The sequence below is a fragment of the Sander vitreus genome, chromosome 14 (assembly GCF_031162955.1).
Source record: "Sander vitreus isolate 19-12246 chromosome 14, sanVit1, whole genome shotgun sequence".
NCBI classification, from domain to species: Eukaryota; Metazoa; Chordata; class Actinopteri; order Perciformes; family Percidae; genus Sander; species Sander vitreus.
This window is the reverse complement of record NC_135868.1, coordinates 16,657,593-16,677,467: the sequence shown is the minus strand read 5'-3', so window position 1 is coordinate 16,677,467 and position 19,875 is coordinate 16,657,593. Positions and strand designations below refer to the sequence as shown.

General features: G+C 40.1%; 1 protein-coding gene across 4 annotated transcripts; it reads right to left on the bottom strand.

The window, feature by feature from the left end:
• Positions 1-673: 673 nt before the first annotated feature.
• yrk (Yes-related kinase) lies at positions 674-19,742 on the bottom strand. Of its 4 annotated transcripts, none has more exons than XM_078268077.1 (14): positions 19,271-19,742; positions 12,294-12,337; positions 10,727-10,987; positions 9,952-10,054; positions 9,169-9,267; positions 8,884-8,987; positions 8,511-8,660; positions 7,178-7,342; positions 6,382-6,537; positions 4,709-4,888; positions 3,541-3,617; positions 3,273-3,426; positions 2,958-3,089; positions 674-1,969 (listed from the first exon to the last, which is right to left on the bottom strand). In XM_078268077.1, exons 3-14 carry the CDS (start codon positions 10,962-10,964, stop codon positions 1,761-1,763), a joined length of 1,767 nt encoding a protein of 588 aa, XP_078124203.1. In that variant the 5' UTR covers positions 10,965-10,987; positions 12,294-12,337; positions 19,271-19,742; the 3' UTR covers positions 674-1,760. The 4 variants fall into 4 exon arrangements, with proteins under 4 accessions (XP_078124203.1, XP_078124204.1, XP_078124205.1 ...); XM_078268078.1 differs by lacking the exon at positions 19,271-19,742 and adding an exon at positions 17,413-17,516; XM_078268079.1 differs by lacking the exon at positions 6,382-6,537 and having other exon boundaries at positions 19,271-19,739.
• Positions 19,743-19,875: the final 133 nt, after the last annotated feature.

Sequence of the window (19,875 nt, the reverse complement as noted above, 5' to 3'; positions counted from 1 at the left end):
ACAAGAGGGCAGAAGAAAAATATCATTAATATTTGTATATTTGAGTGTTTTGCATTTGGAGGCATGTAGTGGCTATTCCGTTTCAAAATTATAGCCACTTCCCCAGCAATAGAAGAACGGTTTTAACGCATCTTTGTTCCTTTGCTGTTGATCCAGGCATGCGGTCGTTGTTTGAATATAATAATTAAACACAAATATCCTACCTAAAGAAATACATGTTTATGATCCTTCCAAAACGTCGTAGGCTAATGTTGCATATGTGTGAATCAGGGAAAATAAACAATACTGATGGTTTCTTAAATGATATCTAATAAGATGAAACAGGATGACTAGATGTGGTTAAAAAACTGCGTTTGGTCTCAACTAAAGCTAGGACTTCCAAAAAAAACCTCCACCTGTGTTTCCAACTTCCCTTTATCAATTATACCACACCCACAATAACTATGGTGTGGCTGATTTGCCAATCAGTGGCCTAGCTGTCAATCAGAATCAGTGGATCAGAACTATAACCAAAATATGGGAAGTCTTAAAATAATAACTATTGTTCTTTAAATATAAACAAAAACTGCTTTTTTGGCTCCTACACCTGTCTTTGACATTACCTATGAGGAAGCATCAAATAAAATAGCATACATGTCCAAACACACATAGAATAAGAGACATGTCATAACCCTTGAAAGATATTTGATCTTTATTACAATAAAATGAGGAATCTCATAAAATCACATAAAGGTTACACTCACAGATTGAAAACACTATCCTTCCAAAGTCCACTGACACTGATCTTTCCTCTTTATGTGTAAAATTTCACCCTGTCCTCCCAATGGATGAAAACTGTATACAAGTTGAACTAGATATAGAAGTCTTTGTCATGCACAGATATATCTACGTTAAATTAAAACAGCAAGAGAGACAGTTACATACAAAATTGTCATACATATTATTAGACAAAGAGCATTCCTTACCATCTCTCCTTTCAGACTTTACTAATATAGTATTAAAGGTACTTAAAATCTAAAACAGCCCTTAATTTGACCACTTTAAGGCACATGTTGGTGCAAGTTTGAAATCAGTTTCCCCTTTCAGGTGATGGACATGGATCAGTTCAACAGCCTTTTTTATATGTTTGCAAAATTATTGGAAGGAGGAGGCATCTTAATAAATGTTACAGTGCCTGTGTACATAATCGACCACACAGGTTCACAAGGTTCATTGACTGAAACCTGTTGCACCTTCTATAATTTCTGTATCAACATATTTATCTCAGGCAAACAGTTAGCCGAGTAAATCGCTCTTCTTAGAAACAGGAATCAATAGGACCTGAACATATATGGCAGCTGAACAAATCATGTACACACTCGATTTCCCCCCACCTCAACACAACCATCTACATCTTCTTTCAGTTCCTTGTTGTCATGGTTACAGAGTGAAGCAACATTTCTGCAAGGCCTGATGAGCAGAGCTCCGACTCTGCTCCTCAACATGGTTGACTGATCCATCCTGAATGGGCTGCAGTGATCAATAACCAAAAGGAGGAAACTGTCTAAACTAGGCAATGATATGTAGCTTAGCGTGTGTGTGTGTGTGTGTGTGCGCGCGCATGTATACAGTATGTGTACTGATACAATGAAGGAATACACATGTACTGTGACATGCCGAACAGTGTATCTGCATTGCATACATCCATGTCTGCCTGTGTGTCTGTCATTCTCTTTCTGTTTGTCCGTTTATTGCTCCAACTGTCCTACACGTGTGTGTGGTCACAGGTTTTCTCCGGGCTGGTACTGCGGCTCTGTGGCGGTGAAGTAATCCTCCAGGAAGGACTGCAGGTACTCAAAAGTGTGCCTCTCATCAGCCTCACGCCTCCAGCACTGCAGCATCAGTTCATGGAGCGAGGCGGGGCTGCCCGGGGCACAGGGCATCCTGTAGCCTCTCTCCACTTGCTCCAACACCTCACGGTTGTTCATGCCTAAAGGGATGAAGGAGGGAGGGGGGATGTGGAAACAGTAGTGATGAGAATCATAGGGTAACTCAGGATACAATGCAAAGATGACATACTGCAACTTTAAAATAATCTAAGATAAATCTCATTATATTACAAATGAAGAAGAAACATACCTCCAAACTTGCATAATAATAATAATAATATAAAAACAGGAATCGTTTACAATTAATTACACATGCAGCAACATGTTTACAGTATATGTGGCTTTATTGAAATATAAAACAACCACAAACAATGCCGATCATGAATGTTATCTGTTTTAGGATGTTTCTTTTATCTATTTTATGTATTCATTTTTAAGAATTTGAATCTACTGCACATCTATTTCTATATTCTTTGTTATTGTATATCTATTGCTTACATTATCGTTCTGATTTAATTTGTTTTGTGATCTTTGATTGATTCATTTTTTATCTCATTTATCATAAGTCATGTAGTTCCAAATTCAAAATGTCTGGAATAAAGAAATGATACAACTTGCACTTCAAATATCTTCACATTGAGTTTAACAGTAACATTTAAAAATTAAAATTACTGCAAAAACAAATATGTAAAATTCTCAATCCACATATTTATTTAGTAAAATTAGCAATACTTGGTGTCAATAACATATTGCAAGAGAAATGATTGTGATTGATTGCAGCATCAGTCACCCCTTACAGCATGATCTATGTGCTAATTTGTACAGCAGGGAGGCAGGTGCTTAAGAAAGGGTCTCCCCTTCCTTTCCATCTGCTTTTGAAGCCGTTTCGAACAAAGACACTGAGGCCCTAAACTCACCCAGTGCTGTAATGTAATTTGTTCTGGTTGAAAATGTAAGCACACTTTTAAACACTCCATTGTTAACTGCAACCACCTTTTTTTGCTATACAAATGCGATCTTGTCCCCTTTTTGATAGTGAATAGCTGAAAAATATGTAGAATAATATGTAGAATAAGAAATACCCAGTACCTGGGTATGGCACCCGTCCCTTCGTAATGAGTTCAGTTAGTAGGATGCCAAAGCTCCAGACATCTGACTTGATGGTAAAGCGTCCATACAATGCAGCTTCTGGAGCTGTCCACTTGATTGGGAACTTTGCCCCTGAAACCATGGCAACACAGTGAACATGTATAATCATATAATTAGGATAGGTTATGTATAAAAAATATATATGCACGAAGGCAGAGGCAGACACTCTAAATCATCGCATTGTGCAAGTGTGGCTCTCTTCATCTGTCTCTCTCATACACACACGCACACTCATTTAATATCTCATGCTGTTACCTTGTCTGGCTGTGTACTCGTTGTCCTCGATGAGTCTAGCCAGGCCAAAGTCAGCGATCTTGCACACCAGATTGTCTCCGACAAGGATGTTAGCTGCTCGCAGGTCACGATGGATGTAGTTCATCCTCTCAATGTACGCCATTCCAGCTGCAATCTATAAACACAAAGAGACAAAAAAGAGCTCAGAAAGATAGTGAGAAAATGTGTTTCCTTTAAATCCCTTAATTGCTGTCAATGTGTGGTGTATCTTTGTGTCTGTTTAACTCACCTGTGCAGCCATGTCCACCAGTTGAGGCAGCTTAAGACTCTGCCCCTCCCCATCTTTTAAGAAGTCCAACAAACTTCCTGAAAAACGAGAAAAAGATTGTAGCATCATAACCAGTCCTCCTGTAGTTAACTCATATCTGCTGTGTATCATGGAGGGTACCAAATATAATTCAGTAAAAGTCTTATTAGATAGATGCTTGTAAATGCATAGTGACACTTTTGCATGAATACATCTTAATGCCAACATTTGTTTTCAAATTACGAAGCCTCCCTGATCAATGTGCCACCCTTCTGCCAATTTGTAATGTTGGGTAAATCTTTGAATGTTGAAGATAAAAGCTTTAGTGCGTAACTTTTTTATATTAATGAACGTCCGTTACATTCAAGCCATTGCCAAATGAGTTGATACAAAGCTAATTAAGAATATCAGCTTCACACAACACTCTCTGTATTTCTCCGCATGGCTATGTTTAGAAATTGTTGTCATCCGGCAACTTTCGCACGCAGAAACTCGAGTGAAGATAATTACCTCTTCTGAAGAGTTCATCATGTTTTGCATGTAACAACAGTGGTGTTGTCATCATTTAGAATTCCTCATGGTGGTGACAGAAACTACACACTATAGCTTTAAGGTTTTGTTCCTATTTGTCTGTTCGGTACTCAACATATCGCAAACATTTGTTTTAAAGAATGGTTGAAAGTTAGGACAGGCGTAGATCCAGGATTTTGTTTTTAAAAATTTCAATGCAAGATAGAAATGCCCTATTTTATCATGAACGTCTGCACTTACTTAAATGAAAGAAATGTATCATGTGTCCCTTGATTATGACGATGCATATTTCAATGTGATCCAGATGCAGATTAAAAAGTCAAAACATATATTATTTTTCCATCTTGCAACCTCTCTTTCCGCCCGGGAAAGGGAAGTTTGGGGTCCCCTGCTGGAGCTGCTACCCCGCGACCCGACCCGGATAAGCGGATGAAGATGGATGGATTTTGTAACCTTGGTGGCTGTATGCAGTCTCTGAATGTTTTACAGTTTTGTCAACTATGCATCACATTTAAGGGAAAAAAACTCACTTTTTGTTAGTAAGGTTTCCAACCAACAGCAGTGATTTACACTGTATCTACAGTACATCACAGGCATGACAGTTTACTCAGCCTGATACCTTGGCTCATGAACTCGGTAATAATGTAGATGGGCTCCTCAGACACAACGGCATAGAGCTGAACCAGCTTGTCATGACGGAGTCTCTTCATGATCTGAGCCTCCTCCAGGAAGGCCTCAGGGGACATGGTTCCTGGCTTCAGAGTCTTCACCGCTACCTTGGTGGTACCATTCCACATGCCTGGCATAGAGACAAGGAGATGTTAATGCACACATAGTGCATGGACACACACAGACACATACTGTGCAGGCGTAGACACCAGTTTTCTGGCATACTGACAAGGTGATGCCTGGATATACAGTCATGTGAAAAAATTAGGACACCCATGCTAAAGTTGACTAAAAAGAGGAATAAAAACATCATCTTTTGCAAATTGATCTTAATGCCTTAATTAAAAAAAGGAGGAAAAATCCAATCTTTAAGGACACCAATTTTCTTTGTGAATGAATAATGTATCGTAAATAAATAAATGTTCTTCCTTAAAATACAGGGGGCATAAGTAAGAACACCCCTATGTTAAATTCCCATAGAGGCAGGCAGATTTTTATTTTTAAAGGCCAGTTATTTCATGGATCCAGGATACTATGCATCCTGATAAAGTGCCCTTGGCCTTTGGAATTAAAATAGCCCCACATCATCACATACCCTTCACCATACCTAGAGATTGGCATGGTTTTATTTCAGTTAGCCTAATAGCTGGTTTGATTTGCATTGAGAGATGATTTTATGGAAAGTACCCCATGCCAATCTCTAGGTATGGTGAAGGGTATGTGATGATGTGAGGCTATTTTAATTCCAAAGGCCAAGGGAACTTTATCAGGATGCATAGTATCCTGGATCCATGAAATAACTGGCCTTTAAAAATAAAAATCTGCCTGCCTCTATGGGAATTTAACATAGGGGTGTACTTACTTATGCCCCCTGTATTTTAAGGAAGAACATTTATTTATTTACGATACATTATTCATTCACAAAGAAAATTGGTGTCCTTAAAGATTGGATTTTTCCTCATTTATGTAATTAAGGCATTAAGATCAATTTCCAAAAGATGATTTTTTTTATTCCTCTTTTTAGTCAACTTTAGCATGGGTGTCCTAATTTTTTCACATGACTGTACATGTGGGTACTACTTATACTTGGACACAAAAACCCACACATACAGATATAAATATTAAAAATACAAAGAAATAAACACAACATGCAGGATGTTATGAACACACACATGTGGTCATACTTCTGGTGCATGCAAATGATTGCTGTTTTGGAGAGCATGCATGACATGAGACAGTAATGTTAAGAGGGAAGTTTTCTGGTCCTATATCAACACAGGCAGTACCTGAGTTACATGGAAAGGCTCATAGCTTGGCTGGCTTCAGGGATAAACTGTGTATGTCTCAGAAAACCAAACACATTTGGATTTAGTCAGTGAAACTGTATCACAATTTTTAACCCATATATGTCATACATGTAATAGGTAACACATCCTGTGGGAATACCAAGCGATATTGGGAAAAACATCCAACTTTACTTAAATACTCTGACATAAATGACATTAAGCATTACCAACAATCTTTGCTACAGGACAGTAACGACACTACGGAGGACAACGCTGGACAGACAGTTCTCCCTCTAAGCCTGTGGCGGGCATCAGAGGATGGCGGTGTCACTCTCACCCATCCAAACGTCCCCGAAGCAGCCCTGTCCCAGCTTCCTTTGCAAGGACAGCGTTTCCCTGGACACCTCCCAGGCGTCCCGCCCAAGGCCCATGGTGAGCGGGGTGGAGTTGATACAGGGCTTGGTCAGGTAATAACACAGCCCATCATTAGTGCCTATTATGGGAAGGAGGTGGGAGCCAAGGAGGGTGGAGATGTAGAGAAAGGAAAGAGTGGAAGTGGGTGGTGAAGAATGGGAGAAAAAGGTGTAGTGATGGGTGGAAAAATTGAATAAAGATGGGGGGTGACAAAGAGGTGAGGTGAGATGATGAAACATGCACATGCAACAACAGGGGAGGAGGGGAACAACTGTGCACACCTGGATGTAAAACAAAGCTACATTTTTATTCACTAACTGTTGTCTGTGCAATTGTTATCACCCACACAGGGATTTAGTAGGGATTTGTTTCATTGCTGCAGTTTCTATTCAACACACATTTAAAAACTAGTCCAAACTACATCTATCAGCTGTGTGTGTGTGTTGTCTGTGTTTGTGTGGTCCAACTTTTTACAGGTTTATTCCTTGCAGGTAGACAGACTCTGAACAACACAGTCAGATGAACAGGGCTTTACAGTGTATGTTCGTGAGCTTGCAGGTGTCTTTACACCAGAAGCGTTTACTGATGTTCTTGTCAACTTAACACAACCAAGACTTAAATGCATTATATGTACTTGCTCATCTTTTAATACTTTATTTTATCCAGGTGTGCTCCTGCTGTCACCTTCCCCCACTGCAACACAGTCCCACCATTCCTACCCATCCAGACTTCTCCAAACTGGCCGTTGCCCAGTTTCTTAATCAGCTGGAGGGATTCACGTGGAATCTCCCACATATCCTTGGTCTTCACTGATAAATCGGCCAGCTTAGGCATGCCCCGCTTACAGCTGCCAATCAAACGGCAGCACAGTCCCGCTGCTCTCTCTGAGAGAGAGAGAGAAGAGGCAAACAGGCAGGCAAAGGAAAAAGGAAACAAGACAAAAAGAAAACAGAGGGAAAAAAGCAGCAAATGCAGAGATAAAAAAGAACAAGACAGGTTGCTTATGTGCTTATGCAACTGACAAGTTACAATGGCACAAGGAACACTCAGCAAAAAGACAAACACACAGCATCATGTACAGATAAAAAAGACATACAGAGATACAAAAAAGACATACAGGGACAATACAGTTCATAAGAAAAACAAATAAAAGTCAATGATATATGTGACCAAATCTCTCAGGTTTCTTTTGATGATCTGTCATGTTATTCTAACTGTAGAATGTTTGCTATATCAACACACACCACTAGGGGGCAGATTTCCACTGACAGAGAGCAGAGGAAGTGGAGGGTGTGAACTCCGCTTGTTACAACAACTCTGAATTAAGCTTAAAAAGTCCCTAACAGTCAGTGGTGTTAGAAGTATTTAAAACCTTTCCTAAAGCAAAAATAAGTAAGTATCCATTACAAGTCAAAGTTCTGGATTCAAAATCCTACTTATGTAAAAGTACAAATTAGAAAAATGTACTAAGAGTATCAAAAGTAAAAGTCCTCTCAGAGCTTTGTATTACCGTATTGTACATATTACATCAGTAGATTTTTATTTTCGATGCATTGACATATAAGCCTCTTTTTAATGTTGTTGGTCAAGGTGGAGCTTGTTTAAATTACTTACTGCATTGTTGGGTAGTTCTATAACAATGCATCATATTTTATAAGCTGATCATATACTTTTTATGTAAAATCAGTATCTGAAGCTGTCAAGTAAATGTGGTGGAGTTAAAAGTACAATTCTCCCTCTGAATTGTAGTGAAGCAGCAAATGGAAATACTCAAGTTTAAAAGTACGTACTTTCCTACATTTTTTCTACTTACATACTTGTAATTACAGTATGAATCAAAACTGAATAAGGCTTAAATTCTTTCTTGCAGCTGGGCAGAGAATGATTGGGCAAAGAGTCAAAACAGGTTTTAGATAAAATCCATGGAAGCAGGAGCTTTGGAGCATGAAGGTGCATCAGAAAATGGCAACACAACCGTTTTTTTTTCACTTTCAAGGAGAAGCAGAAAAAAAAGAGGATGAATTAGTATCCATGTGTTTGTGTGTGTGTTACCTGTGTAGTGCTCTACCAGCTGCTGCACAGTATCAAACTGTGATCTTGTGGTGATGTAGTAGCCACCATTATCTAGTTTGCGGATCTTATAATGTTTGACGTGGTCTCCCTTGTTGTCGTCCCAGTCACGGATAGACAGCGAGTAAGCACCTGTAAAGAGAAAGGAGAGGAGAGGAAGAGGGAGGGGAACAAAGGAGTATATAGTCGGGCAGAGGTGAGAGATAAGCGAGAGAAATTCTATGCTTTCATATATTTTGAGCAGTAGTGTGTGTGTGTGTGTGTGTGTGTGTGTGTGTGTGTGTGTGTGTGTGTGTGTGTGTGTGTGTGTGTGTGTGTGTGTGTGAGTGTGTGTGTGTGTATGTGGCCTCTTTACCCTTGGTGGTCTCACTCTCTCGTATGAGGAAAGTTCCCCTCTGGTTGCCATGGCCCAGCAGCTGTCTCTCCGCATCCTTCCTCCCCATCTTCCCAAAATACCACCTGTCACCATGACAACAACACATGAGTCACCACAGCAACAGCACACATCTTGTGACCTCTGCCCTCAGACTACATGTCAATTATTGACAGAATCCTTCAAAGTAAACTGTCAGCACTTATATTGCAGCATACGTAGCTTTCACTACTGTGTGTGTGTGTGTGTGTGTGTGTGTCTACTTACTCTTCAGCCTGTATGGAGTCGACAGGAGCTACGTAGTTGGAGGGGATGTAACCTGTGTGGTCTGTGTCCAAAGAGCGAGCCTCCCACCAGTCACCCTCTCTGCAAAAAAACAGACACAAAGCGTCAGTCTGCCCAACATAATCAGGAATGAGGTGTAACAATACCGTCAGCTCACAGTTTGGTATGACACATGATGGAGGGTTCGTAGTTCAATACCCTATGATATTTTTAACAGTGTTGAAATTAAAAGGAACAATGACAATGGCAAAAACTGTACTTTACAAAAACAATTGTCTGATAGGTTTAAGTGCAAAATACACTTTATCAACATTAAAATGAACAGAAGCATAAAGGTGTCTAGATGAGAAAGAAGATAAAGAGCGAATGTGTGAACATTTTGAGTAATATTAACACCAAACACCTCCCAATGTAAACGTCATCATATAAACTGATTGTAGATTAATAGATAGAGACAAGAAAATTGTTCAAGAACATGAGCTTGTCAACATCGCCAGCAGCAATTGATACCTCTGACAGTTCACAGTGTTAACGGGTGATGCTTAATTGCAGCCTGTAGCATGTTTGCAAATAAAATGGATTACCATTATCATCACTGACCTCATTAAACACATACAGTAAGCATTCATTTTTCAATTTCCGTTGCATTTTGTAAAATGTTTATGCCACAGTGTATTATTACAATCCTGGGTGTGGGTGTTTTTCCTAAAAAACAGCAACATCTGTAAGCAGATGTTATTAAAATGAAGCTGTGTTTGTGCTTACGTGTTGTTGATGATCTGGAATTTCTCTCCTTTCTGAAAAGTGAGGTCATCTTCAGTGCGGGCATCGTAGTCATACAAAGCTATAAAGAGAGTGACTCCACCACCTGCACACGTGTTCGCACACACACACCCACACCCACACACACACACACACACACACACACAACAAGAGACAAAGGAGTTATCAGCTTCCAGTACTCTAACTACCATCTAGGGTTTTACTGTTTTAAATGTCTTACATACATACATACATTAAAATAGTTATTGGAGTAAATGGACTGCATTTATATAGCACCTTTCTACCTTACCGGACAAAGCACTTTACAATTTGCCTCATGTTCACCCATTCACACACTTTCATACACTGATGGTGGCATAGCAGCCTGCCCATCGGGAGCAACTTGAGGTTCAGTGTCTTGCTCAAGGACACTTTGACATGCAGAGTCGGGGATCAAACCTCCAACCTTGTGATGAAAGGACGACCCACTCTACCTCCTGAGCCACAGCTGTCTATAAGGATTAAGTAAGGATTAATTCTGTCCATACTAGCTGTAAAGAGATGCCTTCATAGCATGATTCTAAGAGACAGAGGACAACATCCATAGTCCTATGTATATATAAAAATGCATTTAATAGTTCAGCAGAAGCTAACATGAGGCTTAAACCTGAAATTGTGTGATCAATTCAGGGCCAGTATGGACAGGAGAAACAATTACAGTGATCAACACACACACACACACACACACACACACACACACACACACACACAGTCCTACTTGTTACGCCTCCAGGCCGCTGGTGTGTGTTGGTGTTGGGGAAGATGGTGCTGGATGAGAAGCCCTTGTTAAAATCTGGGATGGTCTGAGTGGGGTCAGGACAGTAACGGCCCTGAGTCAAGGCCGCGGACAACCCTCCATCTGCGTTGCTAGGAGACAGATCTGTAACGTCTACTGTTGCTGATGTTGCTGCTGCTGCTTTGGCGGACTTCTTCTGCTTGCAACAGGCACACCCCATAATAACCAGCACGGAGACAGCGTCTGTGAAAGCAAGCAGATATCAATATGTAAATGTCAATTTTTCCTTTCTTTATTGCTGCTTAATGCTATACAATAGTGATTAAAGCCGTATGCAGTTTATAAAAGCAGTTTTTACCTGGCATAAGTACGGTATACAGAGATAACAACAAAGGTTTGATTAAAATAAAAATACGAAATATAAATCCAAAATTAACCTGTTTAAAGGGATACTCTAATAGTTCTCAGCAGCAGAGCCTGAGATAGCCTGTCTTTTAAGGCCTAGTATGAGTCCCGCCCATTTCCCATAATGCAACTGGATAACATCTTTTGTAAGACCACACACCTTTCAAACTCCACACCACCAGTTTGTAAAAACAGCTTTCTGATAAAAAACATGTCTTAAGCCCAAACTGAAATAACTAATAATTTTTTTCAAACGTTGTAAAGCTCCTCCAGTTTCAGAATATAAAACGAGTATACTCGCCGCAGCCGAGCTGTCGTGCGCCAGTGTGACATCATGAGAGTGTCGTAACTGTTTATACTCGGCGTGGTAGTCGCGACACTAGTTGCAGAGGTGGCGCTAATGAGGAAAGGCTACCGACTTTGCTATTTCTACGGACTAGAAGAAGAAGAAAAAGGTAAACAACGGCAGAACTGGCAGAAGCATTGACGTCAATGCTTCGATTTGATTCGATGACCTACTTCGTCGGATCAAGCCTTTTATTCGCCATAAAAGAACTCATCTTAACCCAGTAAGTTTACAAGAGAGACTTGCAGTCACTCTGAGAGTCCTGGCATCCGGTTGCTCTCGAGCTCGTTCATGCTTCCTGTTTCCACTTTGTTGCGCGCAGCTGAAAAAAATAGATTTTGAACTGGCGCGCCAGCGAGATCTACGTCATTTTGACGTCACATTGGCACGAGCGAGCTCGGTGACTGTAAAACAGCCTTAACTCTCTGCAAACTGAACTTCTTGTGTAAAATTGGTGCAATGACCCTTTAATTACAGTAATTACTCAACTATTAAATTAATAACATTATCACCGCTTATAAAGAAAACAAAAAAAGATTATCTAGAAAAGATTCAACATAAGAAATTTGTCAATTTTCTCAATTTCCTAATTCCTGTCTACGCAACCTAAGACTTCAAACACAAGCTGGTAGAAAGTGAAAGCAACACATATCACCAGAAAACAGAGGGTCACTAAACTAAAGAAGTGGGAAGTAACAAACTTTAAATAAAAAACTTTACTTCCCTCGAGCGGGAGGAGGCTGAGCGGAAGTAGGGTTGGAGGTAAAGCGGGAAGGAGAAGTTAACTTTTTTCCTCACCTGAAGTCTTCCTCTGTCAGATCATCTGTCAATCACCATCGCCACTGAAAAAAGAGGAAAGTGGTGAGTGACGAGAGGCGGAATAAGAGAGAGCAGGGTAAGAGAAGATGATTGGCAGAGAACCAGAGAGGGAAAAGGTTTTGGAGAATGTGAGAGAAAGGCTCAAGAGCATTAAAGTGTGAATAAAGAGAGATGCGTGAAGGGAGACGCGAGGAGACAGAGAAATTAAAAAAAAAAAATGAGACAGAGACAGCTCGAGATAAGGAAAGACAAAGAGATGTGAGGTTAGCCACTTCCCCTTTTGCTTTGCAGTTTCCAGAAGGGGTACTCAGTCTCTCTGGTCAGTGTGTGTGTGTCTGTGTGTGTCTGTGTGTGTGTGTGTGTGTGTGTGTGTGTGTGTGTGTGTGTGTGTGTGTGTGTGTGTGTGTGTGTGTGTGTGTGTGTGTGTTTGTGGTAAAACAGAAGTGTGTAAACGTCATCATTAGACAGAGGTAACTGAAACAAAGTAACAGTCACTGACAATGTGAAATGGCTTTCACAAAGATCATTGTGTAGATGTGCACACATGTACACAATCCTGACTTCCAGTTTTGAGCAAACTGCATAGCTTCAATAGAACTTGTGTGTGTTGACAAAGCAAAAGCTGGTGACAGCATAAAGAGGAAATACCATATAGAGAAGATAGTAAAACATTTTAATTGTGTGCAGAGGACATTGGCTTTCCTGATCAACATTAGTGTTTTTTCAGAATTATTTCTTCAGGAAAACAAATATGCCTTGCCTTCTGCTAAGTGCCTTGCACAAGGCAATCCTCAGAGCACTAGTCAACAGTGTATTAGGCACATTTAGCTTAGAGCAAAAGTTTGACATTTTGGGAAATACTCTTATTCGCTTACTGGCAGAGTTAGATGATACCACTCTTGTCTGTACAGGAAATATGAAGCTACAACCAGCAACCAGTTAGCTTAGCTTAGCATAAACCCTAGAAACAGAGGGAAACAGCTAGCCTGGTTCTGTCCAACTGGAACAGAACTCGCCTACCGGCACCGCTAAAGCTCACTAATTCACACATTATATCGTGTTTGTTTATCGTTTTTGCAATAAATCCTACACTCATGAACGTTATTATCTTTGAGAGAATCAGATTCAACTACAGCTGAAACAAATAGTCAATTAGTTAAAGCTATAGTGCGTAGTTTCTGTCTCCCCCATGAGGAATTCTAACTAATGACAAACAAAACATCCACATGATGCAAGCCTTCTGTGATCGCACACAGCTCCCACCCCTCCTCCACGCCGTTGGTAGTAACCAAGGAGGACACGGAGGATTTAAAAAAACAAAAACATGATGAACTCTTCAGAAGAGGTAATTATCTTTATGCGATGTTTTGCACGCGATAGTCACCGGACGACACCAGTTTGTGAACATAGCTATACTGAGAAATACAGAGAGACAGATTAGCTTTTAGCTTTACATCAACTCATTTGGCAATGGCTTGAATGTAGGACTTCATTAATATAAAAAAAAGTTACGCACTAAAGCTTTAATCAACAGATAAAACACGGCAGCTATTTTGAGACATTTTTCAAGCTTCTACATTGTAAATATCTGATGCTTTTCTAAGTCTTATGTGATAGTAAACTGAATATCTTAAGGTTTTGGAGTGTTGGTTGAACAAAAAGAGCTATTTGACGATGTTGAGTTGGGTTTTAATAAATTGTGATTGGTATTTTTCACTTTTTTCTGACATGTTATAGACATTTCAATTGATTGGCGGATTAACCAATTATGAAAGTAATCCTTAATTGCAGCCCTAGGTTAAACAGGGTTTATGGTTATTTTGGAGGCTGTAGTTTCTAATATTTAGTCTATTGTTATAGCTATAATTGGGGTGCAACGCAATACATTTCAACAACACCTCAAACTAGAGCCTCCAAACTGACTATGACGTTGAATCAACACCTCTCTAAAAGTTTCATTATAACCTTCATTAAGGTCAAATTCATTGCACGGCTGTAATATTAGACAGCATTAGTGTTAGCTACTGTACGTGTATCAATAAATATAATAATGCGCTGTTGTTGCCAATCAATAAACTCGCAAGTAAGTGTAGAGTAGCCCTAGGATTCAAACTGACAACTATCCAAGCTGACTAAACCCCAGGCTGCAGCCTCCCCACCTACTGAGGAATGTGAGGGAAGTCACACACAGGAAGAACCATACAGGTTATGGCAGTGAGCAACAAAAAACAAAAGTAATTCACTTTCATTATAAAAGAACACCACCAGAACTCCTAGTGAACATCGTCAGGTTTGTCCCATCCACAACACAAATTTCCCCGAAATTCCTCTCAATCTTTAAAGCAACAAAGACTATTATGGGCTTCATCCAGAAGAGGCTAGAGCAAAATATGCAAAATGTTACATGCGCACAAGCCCGCACGCACGCACGCACACACTCAATCACTATCAGGCTGGCCATCAGAGCTAAAGGAAGTTAGCCCTGTTAGAGTTTCCTGTCAGCCCTCCTGATGGCTCCCCCTTTTCCTGGAGGACAGAGTACAGAGTACAGAGTACACACACACACACACACACAAAGCAGCTGCAGAGCCACAAACACCCTGAACACACACACACACACACATCTTCCTCTTTGTTGCTGTTTTTTTCTTCTCCGTGCCCACACCCCTCCAACAATAACCTTTCATTTTCTCTCTATCCACCCTTCCACTGGACCTAAGCTGCTGCCTTTATCGTTGTGAAAAACATTAAAATGGAGAATTGAAAGAGGGTGTAGAAGAGGCCTCCTCACTATGATCTTTATCTCACCTCTGCCCTTTCTTTCATCTCTTCTTTTTCTGCTTTTCTAAGATTGGCAGATGACCAGACAGGATCAGCACAATACCATACAGTATGTAGTCTCTCTCACACACTCTCACACACACACACACACACACACACACACACACACACACACACACACACACACAGAGGACTATTTACGGGACGGCCATACAATCACTGTTCTCCAAGTTCCTGTTGATCAAATTTCTGTCTTCCTCTCTGCACAAATAAGCTGTGATGATTTGTAAATATCACCTGAGAATTCAGTTGACCTGGGGTATTTTTACATAAAGGAATCATTTCAACACTAAAGTCACACATGCAGCAGAGTACACAGCCCAATGGACAAAGACTCCACCAATCAAGCATTTACGGCGAGCCAAAGTATGCAATTGTGCACCCAAATACTTGCAATGGTGCAGAATTAAACACAAACCAACATGTATGTGTGTATTTCCTCACCTTTGTCTGTGCTATTTGGGCTTTCAATCAGCCACAAACATTAAAGGTACTAGAGCAAAGTGTGTGTGTGTGTGTGTGTGTGTGTGGGTGTGTGGTGGTACGCTGGGTTGCAAATTCAAATTGGCACACTGCACAACTTGCTGCTACTTTTGACATTAGGTCTGTTGTATTAGACAAGAGTGTGCAAGTACTGTCAGTTACATCAGAGTAATTTAAGACCAGTCTGAGTTCCTCTTTGACTGTTGAAACCAAGTAACGCAAATGAGATGCAGTATGCAAGGCAAACAAACACACGCCATGCTCGATTTCTGGAAGTTTATCTGGTAGTTTTGAATATGTCATGTTAAATTCAAGGTCATGAATGCCGTAGTGATACATTTAAAAAATGTGACTACAATGCATGTCACCTTATCTAAAATATGTTTAGACTTCTGCTACCAGTTGCAAAACTTACATATGGTGTAACAATAAAATGGCATTATTTCTCCATGATGCAACTGTCATTAATGCTTGCCAATAATATACCACAAAACGTTTTTCAGTCATACTCATTCCACAGATATACCAGTATGTTATCCATGTTAGCTGTTTCAAAAGTGACTTTGCTTCTCTGACTAGTTGCTTTACGTCACAGCAGATTTTTATAGCAGCTGACAAGAAGAAATAATTAGAATACAGAAGCAGCATCTTCTGGTGGGGGAGAAGTGTGGTGTTGGTTTGTGATAAGTCTGTCTGCAACAACAGGACGGAGTAATAACCATCTTTAGATAATAAGCATCAGTGTTTCGTGTCATTTATAGTTTTTCAAGGGTTGTTACAAAAAAATTATTTTCTTACCTACCCTTAATGGTATAAAGACATGCAAACAGTTAATATAATTAAATAATAGCTTTTTTTTACCCAGGTTTTGAAATATCCGCCTCCACCCAATATCATGGAGATTAACTGAATTTCTTAATTCACAGACTTTACTTGAAATACTTTCTACCAAAAAAGTGTTAAAATTAGTGCATCACAGAACAGCAGTAATGAAAAAAGTATTCTGATCAATTACTCAAGTAAAAGTAGCAGTACTGCACTCCGTTACAAAAGTCCTGCATTCGAAAATGTATACATGTATTAATAGCAAAGTGTACTTAAAGTACCCTAAGTAAAAGCATTCAGTATGTAAAATGGCCCCTTTCAGTGTTATATTTATTGGACCATTACAATTGATGCAAGGTGAAGCTTTAATATAGAACAATGCATCATGTTTGTATGTCAAATATTAATCTGAAAAGCAAGAAATGCCTATATTTATGGAATAAAACAAGTGGAGTAAAAAGTGCCATGTCTAACTCTGAAATGTGCAGTAGAATTATAAAGTAGCATAAAATGGAAATACTCAAAAGTATAAGTACCTCAAAATCATACTTAGTAATTTTCTGCAGAACAGTATATTGCAGTATATTTGTATACTCCAAAACAGTATAATAAAGCACATCAATTCTGACCTACGAAGCATTAGCACGCATTCAGTCCACTTTTATAAATCACAATAACATCACCCTCCATCGTCACACTCGCAAACATCCAAATCCAAATGACACACCCTTTCCTGCACAGTGGACTGCAGATAAGCTGCTCCCAGCAGGAAATTCACTGCGGGAACACAGAGAAACACACACACACACACACACACACACACACACACACACACACACACACACACACACACGACTGTTCAGATCTGTTGGAGTTTCTAAAGTTTTACATCTGTTCTTTCCAGACCTTCTCCAATCCTCTTTTCTTGTTTCTTCGTCTCTTTTCTTACCTTTGTTATTTTCTCTCTCTGACTCTCTCCCTCATTAGCAGGAAGCCCCACAGGATGCAGAGGGTGAGTGGAGCAGGAATGATAGGACAATGGGAAGCAAGCTGTCACTGAACCCTCACACGCATAACACACACTCATAGAGTACATACACAAACTCAGAAAGGAGTAGGAGAGAAACTGGACGGGGGGGGGGTGCAATGGAAAAGTAAGGTGTCTTGGTCATCGGGACGTCCTGTTTCCACATGATGTCATCATATCCTCCAGATACAGAGGACTGAGGTGGCTTGTTGGAAGGCATTACATGAATTAAAGTCTACTCTTGTTGTTTAAGCATTAGGGGCTCAGGGCGCAACAAGAAGTCTGAGTCTTCCTCAGTTTGCACCAGTGGCTGACAACAGCAAAGCCCTTGTTCAAAAAGACAGATTCAGCTGATTCCCTCCATCAAGGGGTGTCTAACATCAGGGCTAATTTTGGACAAGTGCGTAATTGTCCCAGCCCTCAGTTGCTTGTTGGGAAAGCTGTGTGACAATGTTGACGTCCATTTCTTAAGCCCCCCCCAAAAAAAAAAAAACTTAAAAAACATATTCATGCCCTCTTCCTTCCTGCCTGGACCCGAGGCTAAAGACAGGAACTGACCTCGTAAAGAAACAGGAAGTGATGAAGGCCATGGACAGCTTAATCGCATTTTTCCCCATTCGACCCTCTGAATTCCACGACAACTCCTTCACACAGACACACAAGTGGCCTTGAAATCAGTAGTGAAACAAGGATTCATGTTGATTACTTTAATGAAGGTGGTGTGATTATGCAAACTCCCAAATAAACACCTACATCTACAATCTTACCACGACAAAGCCACAGAAACAACTCAGATAGCTGGACATGTTAAGGAAACCTCCAGCCCTGCTTTTTCCTCAAGGTGGTTTCCTGAAGCCACATTTACTAAAGGAATATTCTGCCTCTGAAGGTTATTTAACATAGTCTGAGAGACATAAGGCCCTCAGCCTAAATTACTTTCAGAACTGATCTATCAAAAGTTTGACAAATGTATAGTACACTTAGACAAAAACATCCAGTTGATCCCAGATGATGCAGTCAGCCACAAATCCAGATCATATGATAAGTTATTGTTTGACCCTTTGACCTTTTCCATTTAACAAAAATTACTCTATTACTACAACCTTATAACTGATCACCCTTGCCTATAACTAATAGGTTCTTGATAGGAAGAGATCCCCCTTTAAAGAACTTGTGACTAAACTCTCTGGTAAATTCCACTCATTCAATATTGCAATGTTAGCTGATTTCTAAATAGCACTCTCTGTGGTATCCTTCCAGTATACAGAGTGGAAGTACTGGTAGCCATACGTCATTAACTTCTCACAAGCAAACTTCCTTTTAGCTAATAGTAAACATTTCAAAGTTACCCAATTTTTCAGAAACACTGAAAACAGTCAACCGAGTTCTGGCTATTCTATTTTAAAAAGGTACAGAGGGCCCTGGGGTGGTGGGCTGCTGAAAATACTCATCTAGGTTTGTTTGGTACCTTCAGTGTCTCTTTACCTAAGTTACCTCTGTTACATTTACAGTCAGACTCTTTCACATAGATGTGAACTGGGCGATTTCATCCACTCATACCAGAACAAAACAAAATTAAGAGAAAAATCTATTTAATAAGCAATGTGGGAAAACTACCTATCCATATGTAGGCCTATCGTCTTTTACGTGGGGTTCCCACAGTTTGCTGATAAATAGGCAGTTCTTCAAAAACAAACCACTCATTCGTTAATTCTAATACTATAACTCATGTATATCACGTTTTCAAGACCAGCCTATACGTTTTAAACATCAGACATACCTGACACAAAATACGTCGTAATCCCGGGGAATCCTGGTGTCCCGAGGTAAGTGACAGCGGTGTCCGGTGACTCGCGAGCGCACGGTGAAAAGTCGAGAGCTACTGCGCTGTGCAAGTGAGAAGTGAGCGCGCGCCTACTCCGGAAGACTTTGGGAAAGGACTACAGGCGCGCAATGAAGTCCTCCCCAGAGGCACGCGCGCGTGTAGTGGACCGTTGACAAAGGACCTATTGGGATTATCTTTAATAGAAATAATGTTATGATTCTTATCTTACATTTAAGAAATGTGGACAGCTTTTTCAGCCTATTTTTGGAGAATTGCTCTCCTGTAAACTATAAGGACACATTGCCTCAAATTATGACACTGGATGTTCTTGCTGTAAATTAAACACTATGCACACTAAAGAAGTTTTAAATTTTGTATTTTACGCGCAGCTTGTAGCCCTTTTACACCCAGAAACCCGTCAGTAACTGGTGCTGATGCAGTCTGGGTGTGTTTTCAATCGGACTCTGATGCCTGACTGAGATGCAGGGTGAGACTCAACGCATGCACTCTCTGGTGTGAACTACAGGAAGACAGAATGAAATGTGTGATATCCGCGTTCA